This window comes from Ursus maritimus, unplaced genomic scaffold (genome assembly GCF_017311325.1).
Source record: "Ursus maritimus isolate PB19 unplaced genomic scaffold, ASM1731132v1 scaffold_13, whole genome shotgun sequence".
NCBI lineage: Eukaryota > Metazoa > Chordata > Mammalia > Carnivora > Ursidae > Ursus > Ursus maritimus.
In genome coordinates, this window is record NW_024423675.1 from 19,009,698 (window position 1) to 19,018,218 (window position 8,521).

The 8,521-nt window shown below is 46.4% G+C and overlaps 1 protein-coding gene across 7 annotated transcripts in view; it reads right to left on the reverse strand.

Annotated features, from left to right (window-relative positions):
- SCML4 (Scm polycomb group protein like 4) overlaps positions 1 to 4,944 on the reverse strand; it is a 117,096-nt gene extending 112,152 nt beyond the window's left edge. Inside the window, exon 1 of one of the 7 annotated variants that reach the window (XM_040627594.1) lies at positions 4,686 to 4,944. Coding sequence is in view for 2 of the 7 variants with exons in the window: in XM_008704975.2 (XP_008703197.2) it covers positions 4,528 to 4,585 (58 nt within the window). In the remaining 5 variants the exon portion in view is untranslated. The other 6 variants (XM_040627591.1, XM_008704977.2, XM_040627595.1 and 3 more) reach the window with 6 other exon arrangements.
- Between the last annotated feature and the right edge of the window lie 3,577 nt (positions 4,945 to 8,521).

The window sequence follows — 8,521 nt, forward strand, 5'->3', positions numbered from 1 at the left end:
GGCACAGCCTGCCTGCACGAGTAGGCAAACATTCTTGAAAAGTAGCCACACTGGGACCAAGTTCCATTTATCCGCTCAATCAAGGCAGATGCTGAAAAAGAAATGCGCACGTGCTTCCCCACAAATGAAAATTTACGTGGAACATGGCTGAGTTGGTGGGTGAGTCCGGAGAAGTTCATATGGTTCTGTGCCACCAGATTCTCTCTAAAACACAACTGGTCCAAGAGTAACAACAGCCATTGCAGGGAAGCCTACTGTGTGGATCTCTGAATATATTCCCATTATTCCAGTGTGTCACGGAGACTCAGTGGAATGTTTTTCAGCTTAATACCAAGTGAGAACTGCCACCGGGTAATAAATTCCTTTCTGTCCTAAAATAGGAGTCCACGAGGTAATCACTGCAAGAAGCAAAAGGTGTTTTTCTTTTTTTTTTAAGATTTTATTTATTTATTTGACACAGAGAGACAGCCAGCGAGAGAGGGAACACAAGCAGGAGGAGTGGGAGAGGAGGAAGCAGGTTCCCAGCAGAGCAAGGAGCCTGATGTGGGGCTCGATCCCAGGACCCTGGGATCATGCCCTGAGCCAAAGGCAGACACTTAACAACTGAGTCACCCAGGCGCCCCAGCAAGAGGTGTTTTATCTCCTCGGTGGTGGAAAAGTGCCTCTTTTGATTGAAAAGTGCCGATTTATTCCAAAATGCACAAATTCTGCTTGCTGCTCATGTCCATCCCACCCTCCCGAAGGATGGTCTTGACTGTGTCGACGCTGCGAGATGAACCCAGCAACAAACTTCATCACCCACCTGCCATCCTAGCCAGGCTCTTGGCTGAGGGAAGCAGAAGCCCACTGATGCTACCATTGGAAGGACCCAGAAGGAGGAGAGAGAGGTCTGACTTCTGGAGGAGGGATTTGCACTCAGGGCCACTTGCCTTCTAGCCACTGTGACCAAATAGCAGCAACCGTCATCAGGCTGCCCCTGAACGTCACCCACCAGTGACCAGCAGCACAGAGGAGTGAGTGTGTGTGGGGGGGGGGTTCGCTGTGGAGCCAGCTGCTCAGTCCACCCAATGCTCCTATACCTCTTCAGACATTAATATGTGGAGGTCAGAGGAAGCCAAATTTCAACCAGCCATGAGCATAGCCAAAATGGCCCTCTATCTGCAGCTCCTCTTATCTGAGTCTCTAGCCAAATCTCAACATCTGACAAACCGCAGGTGAGAGTTTGCAGAAATATTAGGGAAGGGCCCTTGCCAGAACTGAAACTGAGATGAATACAACAATGACAAGCACTTAGGACGTAGCGGGCTTGCAACCAGAGCCCTTCAACCTAGTACGCGCGGACCAACAAATGCAGGATTCGCCACCGCGATTTATAGTAGAGATGCTGCAGAGACTTAGAGCAGAGACTAGCGTGCGCTCGTGCAAATGCAGAGGGTTTTGGGGGGGAAAGGTGGAAAACCACAATGAAGAAAGAGAAAGTGACAGATTCCCATGCAATCCCAACATTCTGAGCCACTCCTTCAATCTCAGAAATTTTACCATGATTTGGGTGATCCGAAGGGTCTTTGAACCACATTAGAAAATGTCACAATAGATGTCTGAATTAAAATCCAGTAGATTTGCCAAAAGACTGATTGTTTAAAATTGGCAGCATTCCAGAGAACTTACTAGGCTGCATACTGCCCGGGGCTGAGAGAATTGCTAATTCCAGAGAAAGTTAATTATCACCTTATTGATAAAGGGGTAATTTTTAAAGCTTATGCTGTGGCTTTTGTGACTCATTAATTAAAATTTAGAGTCATTTACTAGACACAGCGGTGGCTGCTGTTACATTATATATGTACCAAACCATTTGATTTTTCTCCCGAGGGCTGTTATTAATCCCCCTCATCTCCCCTCACCTGTCTGCCTTCGGACGCAACAAAAAACAGTAAAAACGTGTAAATCTCAAACCAGCCTTTGGGGAGCTGGCTGAATTAAGATGTCCAAGGGGGCACTTAAACAAAGCTCCCTCCTTGCTAGGTCAAGTGCGCCCATCCCCACGAGGCAGCACGGATGCTAGCAGGGACGGCTTTCACAAACTTCGGCTCCAAAATGCTAGGCGGAATGTCATGCCCTTGGGTGGTGAGATGGGAAGAGAGCCCTCCTCTCTTTTCTCTTCTCTCCCTCGCCGACCCCGAGTCAAAGCCGGAGGCTCGGTGGAAGAGAAGCGGCGCACGCGGAAACCCTAGGGGCTTATCATGGGAAGCCCCCCGGCGGGCTCGCTACGCGCGGGCTGCGGCGGGCACGCCCCGGCTACCTGGCGTCAGCGCGCGGCCGAGGCTGCCGGGGGCACCGACGGGGGGAGCGACGCCCCGCCGAGCTCCACGCGGGAGCCCCCGGGAGCCCGCTCCCAGCTTCCGCCCGCCCCACCCTCGGCGGGACCCGAGCGTGTCGGTGTCTGCGTGTGCGATGCGTCCCCCGGCCGCGCCGAACCGCCCACCGATCTGCAAAACAGCCTGAAACGGAACCTCCCCCCCCACCCCGGCCCCCAGCCTACGAAGGGTTATTCCTCTCTGAGCGTTCCTTCTTTGGATTGCAGGGAACTTCAGTACTGTTGCCTTAAATGTGTTGCAAATCTTTGAGCTCCACAATTGAGATTGAAACGTAAATAAATCCACTACGTTAGGAGAGGCTGGATGCCATCTGCTTGTGATTTTCACATCATTTCAAGTAAAAAAAAAAAAAAAGTTTAAATTCGATCTTTGTGCTTTGGGGCATCGCTCGAATTTTTAGAATAAGCCAATACGACTTCACGTTGAAAAAGTCATGACTTTCTTGAATTTTCAATAGAAAAGTTCTCACGGCAGGATGACAACGCGACAGCACGTGGGGTCGACTTGCTTCCTAGCAGCTGGTCTGCTTGTCCTACCTGCTGCTTGAGAGCCCTGCGACCCTGGCCCCCAGAAGCCAAGAACCAGAAAGTGAAACTGCTTCTGCTGGTTTCACTTGCCTTGAAAACACACCACCAAAAGCAAATAAGTGACCGAAAGCGATTTACTCTTGTTTCTCTTACTGTTTTCTTTTCTATGATCACTCATTTACTTTTTTTTTTTTTTTTGGCGGCAAAATAAAAGTCATTTTGGTGACACAAAGAAATTGAAACTTCTTCAACAGAAGAACTGGGTTTTTTGTGGGATTTGCTTTTGTGATTCTACAAAGCAAGCAGACTGATAGATTTGCAAAAACATCACAGAGACTGTCCACATACACGGTTTAGAGAGCTGAAGAAAACGTATTCACATTAAAAAAAAAATCTGTTTAAACACGGATGTTTAAAAGGTAAAGACCTGGAACCCCAAACAACTTCCCTAAAACTGAAGTTTCTGTGTTAACGTTTTATTTGAGTTGAGCTAATCACTATTCTCTTTCTAGGTAATCTTCACCCGGCTGCTGTTGCTCAGTTAAGTGCCCCCCTCATTTTGTCAGGCTAGTTCTACCAAGCAACACACACACAAAATGGTCCACACAAATATTGTGCCCCTACACAGTTCACTTTACCAGACTGCAAATTCCTTCATAGTTATTTTTATGCTTTCATTCCAAATATTCTATTTTATGTTTTTTAAGTCTTGAGAAAAAAAACAACTATGTCTCTCACTCTTCAAAAAAATGGTTCCTCTGGTTGAAAAGAAAGAAACACACAAGAGTATACAACGTCTCCATTCCGAAGCACCTGGAACACTTTCTCAAGTACCACAGTGTCTGAGACCAACCAAAAGCCACTTTCTCAGAAAGGTACTGATTGTCTGACCCTCTTGAGGACCGTCACAGAATCTGAAGACAACTCCACGAGGCACCTCTCCATTACTATTTCGGGTAGCAGAAAGAACTTGGACTTAGCACCTCAACTATCCGTCAGATGACTTCCACACAGCTGACGCCACCCTCACACTGTCCTGTTCTACTCAGCAAGCAACCGAGACAGGAGGCTTCGTGCCGCCGGGGTCCAGTCACACAACACCCCACCTGTATTTGAACTTGGGAAAACTGATCCTGACACTCCATAGACACCTGGTTTCCCCCCCGCAAAACTAACCAGTACCAGCTACTAGCAGTAAATAGTATTCTCATCTATTTGGTAAATTGATAAATTAAGACAAACAGCACAAAGACATGTACAATATTCCACCCAGGATATAAATAATAAAATTCAGTTTTAAAAAGTACTCTTGCAAGTTCACAACACATCAATTTTAATAATTAAATTTTAGTAAATATGTTTATCCCCAGACATATCACACTTTTTTTGAATTAAAACAAAACAAAAGCGAAGCAAAATCATCACGCAAAAAAGTTAAACAGTTATTTGAGTTCACATCTGGGGAAATAAACAACTTTCTACATCTTCCAATGCAGAGTTAAAGAGTCATGACTGTGTAGGTACCCCGAATTTATAAACTGTATAATTCTAGGCTACAACTTCCTCTCTGAGATCTGGTAAAGAAATCAAACATTTTTGTTCTGAGCAGGAGGAGCTGACGTTACCTTCTGGCGTCAGTGGTTTGAGTGCAGGACACTCGGGCATCGCCACAGAGATAGGCATGCAAGCCAGATACACCAACACAGGTCACCTGTCATGCTGACGGTAGAAAGAGAAGGATCCCGTGTCAAGGGCACACCCTCCGATTGTGCATCTCCCTTACCTACGGCTTGTTCACCAGAGCCCTGATCAGGTTCTCGACCAGGCCGGGAATGTTGACTCAGAAGACAGATGACTTTCGGTACATGCAAACGAGTAATACAAAAGCTAATCTTCTACCCGTGTGTTAGTAGCTCACAGTTAGTCTCCAGCAGCCCTGCTCTCCGGCTGCAAACATCTCATTAGACTAATGCATTCAGCACAGGCAGAAAACTCGATTTACCATAGCTACAGCAATGAATTTCCATTACGATGACAGCTTCAACCACATCATGTCCGGAAAACCAGCCAACCACTGGCTTTTAAAGAACACACACATTTTACATGCAGAAAACGAGGCGTGCGTGCATGTGTGTGTGTGTGTGTGTGTGTGTGTGTGTGTTTCGTGTTTCCTTCCTCTTAGCAGCCCAACTCAGAGAAATGTGCGGTGTAGCTTTTTGCCGACATGAGCTGCAAGGTAATGACACTTCTGTTTCTTTGGTAGTTACGTCCTTGGAATAACCTGAATTATGTCACAATTGTCAGAATGGGTGTTTCCAACATTTCGGTTTTCATTACCCCTCCTCTGTTGCCATAGAAACCAGACTGTAACATCATCTCTTTGTCCCAGTCCTGCAGCAGCGTGGGCCAGCGCCGGGCTTGTAAGATACTGGGGAACTGAAGGAGTAAATGTTTGACTTTGAACAAATAAAACAACAACAAAAAATTATTCTAATAACATCGCTGTGCGGGCGAGACTGTGTTTGCCGGAAGAGTGTTGCCTCTGCAGGTGGACACACCGCGGTCATGCATATTGACACGACAGCCGCACACGGCACACGTGGGCAGTGCATGCAGCTTGGACTTGGGCTCCAGATCTGTGTGTAGGCGCAGAAGCATGTCTCCACTTGCGACCGTGATCAGGGCCCACGTGGCCTCGAAGGGTCCTCATGCAGGAGAAAGGCTACTATTCAGCCTTCATGCCCCATTGTCTTCTTTGTGGCAAATCAATTTATGCCAGTAAAGGGACTTGTTTTCCTTTTTTTTTTAGTAAAGTGGAGCAAGACTCCCCGTCACCCATTTCATTCGGCCCATTCTGGAGTATTATTCCCAAGTATTTCCTGCAAGATGAAACATCCATTCAACAAATAAGCCACCCACAGGCTTACTCTGGGGGATGAGCAACAAGCAAATTTAGCAAATGTTTAGGACTAACCATGAACTAGGGCCAATTAAGGCTTAGGCCACAACTTCGACAGTTACTGAGAGTGACAAAAAAGAAATTGCAATTTGGGGTTTTTCTGAATATATATGCAGAGTCACATTAGAACGAAATAAGAAATCTCTCTCCTCGAATTATGAACACAGAAAAAAATTAAAATTTTTTGGAGTCAAAGCATTGTATTCATTGAGCAAGAAATAGGGGTTCCTGGGTGGCTCAGTCAGTTAAGCATCTGCCTTCAGCTCAGGTCATGATCCTAGCGGTCCTGGGATCCAGTCCTGCTTAGGGCTCCCTGCTCAGTGGGGAGCCTGCTTCTCCCTCTTCCTCTGCTCCTTCCCCCACTTGTGCTCTCTTTCTCTTGTTTGCTCTCTCTCTAATTGAATAAATAAAATCTTTTTTTAAAAAAGAAAGAAATTAGCTACTTTAGTTCATGTCATCATCTAATTTTGCTGTTTTGTTTTGTGTGAGAGATGGCAAGTTTGATAATTTTTCATTTTGGTCATTTAATATAAGCTGATTTCATTAAAGGCGGAGGAAGAAGAGGAGGAGGGAAGGAGAGGAAGAGGAGGAAAGAAAACAGGACCCAGTGGATGAATTCAATTGCCAGCTTCTCTGTCCCAGTGGTTGTGTGTATTACGCCCATGGCCTTAAGCACAACCCCACAGTACGATCCGCAAAGTGCCTCAAGTGGTCTGGGACGCTAGACCAGTGTTGGCTTTAAAATGTTTCTTCAGATAAATAAAATAAATCTTTCTTAAATAATCAATTATTTCTCAAATCCTGTAAAAGGAAGAAAGGGAGGGAGGGAGGGAGGGAGGGACGGAGGGAGGAAGGAAGGAAGGAAGGAAGGAAGGAAGGAAGGAAGGAAGGAATTAGCTTGGCCGAATCCGCCCAACAGAAAGGAGTTTCTAGTGTTCCTACCCAGTTCTGTGAGAACCTGTGATTCTGATCCTTGAAGCCCACGCTTCTTCACCTCCTCCCACACGTGCTGTTGTGGCCTGACCTTAAGTTGAGTGTGTCTGGGACACAGGCACTGGCATCACAGGTCGACTGTGCAGTGAGGCTTGAAATGGAAGTTAACTAAAAGATGGCTTGCTTAAAAAATGATAGGTGGATAGAGATAATTGATAGATAGATAATTGATAGATGGATATCTACTGGAATTTCTTTTTTTAATGCGCCAGGACTTTGGCCTCAAGAAAAGAAATCCATGTTTCTAAAAATCCAAATTTTTTAATGTTCCCCAAATGTTCTAAAAATCTAAAATGTTTTTAATTCCAAGAAAAAATTAAGTTAAACATGTAAGGGAAAAGAAATTGGTTGGGATGGCTCCATACAAGCTAAGGGGTATGTTAAGCGGCAAAGGGGCCCCTCCAGCTAACACACCTCTCAGGCTTGTACAGCCCTGGGCTGCGATCAGGACGCTTGGTGAGCCGCGTTGTTAATTTTCTTTGGCGCCGCGGTTACATGTCCATCTCAGACCACAGGCAGCACGCTCCACTCTTGCCACACAAATGCTACCGGGGTGGCAGCTAGCGACAGGCGGCCGGAGGGAGCAGGTTCGTTTGGAGGCATCCCAAATGCAAACCTACTCAGAGTCCTATCCATTTGAAGAGGAATCCCTGTCAGCTGCTGGTAAAGAGTGTGGTTCCGACCCAAGCATCAGTTGGCGAGAGCTGTGTCCTGGAGAAGGGAGACGGTGCTACTGCAAACACCAGCCATATCAGCATAATCATAGCTGACCTTTACTAGGGAAATACCATGCGGGAGCCTTTTTCATATGTTGCCTCTTTTGTAACAACCCTATGAAGTGAGTATTATGAGGGCCATCCCCATTTTATAGATAAGGAAACTGAGACAGGGATGCTAAGAAGTTGCCCACACAGCTCAGAAGTGCTGGATAGAGGATTGGCCCAGCCAGTCTGTCCCCAAAGACACATAATTAATCATTTGGCCACATAGCCTCCTGGCACTGCACCTGGTCCAGCTCTGCCATTAACCCAAAGACACTGGTCCAATCACTGTCCTTCAACAGCACAGGGGGACAGGGTAGGGGACTAGATCTTCTTTGTGGTTTCTAATGGGGCTGACATTCTACAGTCCGATGAACTGCTTTATCTGCAGGGCTAGAACAGACCAATGTTTTGGGTTGGAGGCGAACTCAGTTGTAGTTGTGGCTATGACCGTGACGACTAAGAGACAAAATGCACCCTCTCTCTCAGTAGAATAAGACCTGGCAAACCAGTGCTATGGAATGCCAATTTGGGATGGAGGGAGTGGGAGAGAGCACGGAGGAAAGAACAGGGTGGTCATAAAGGCTGAGATTCCAATCCTGAAGTCGCAAAGGGAGACCAGTCTCCCACAGGCAGTGGCCACAAGACTTTGCTTCCCATCATTCAACACCGACTTTTCCCTAAGTGTTCGAGAGTTTCGGAAGTTTCAGGGTTATGAAAGTCACGAGGCTTATGTCACCATTTTGCCAAAGCAGAAATCGAGGCAGCAAATGATCAACTTGATGAGTCAGACAAGAGAGGCAGAAAAAGTGGACGTCAGACTCCTTGGCTCCTCCAACCTGAGTCTTTTTCAACCCAAAGCCCTGCCTTCCATAGGCCAGATCTTAGTCTAAACAATACTTAGCA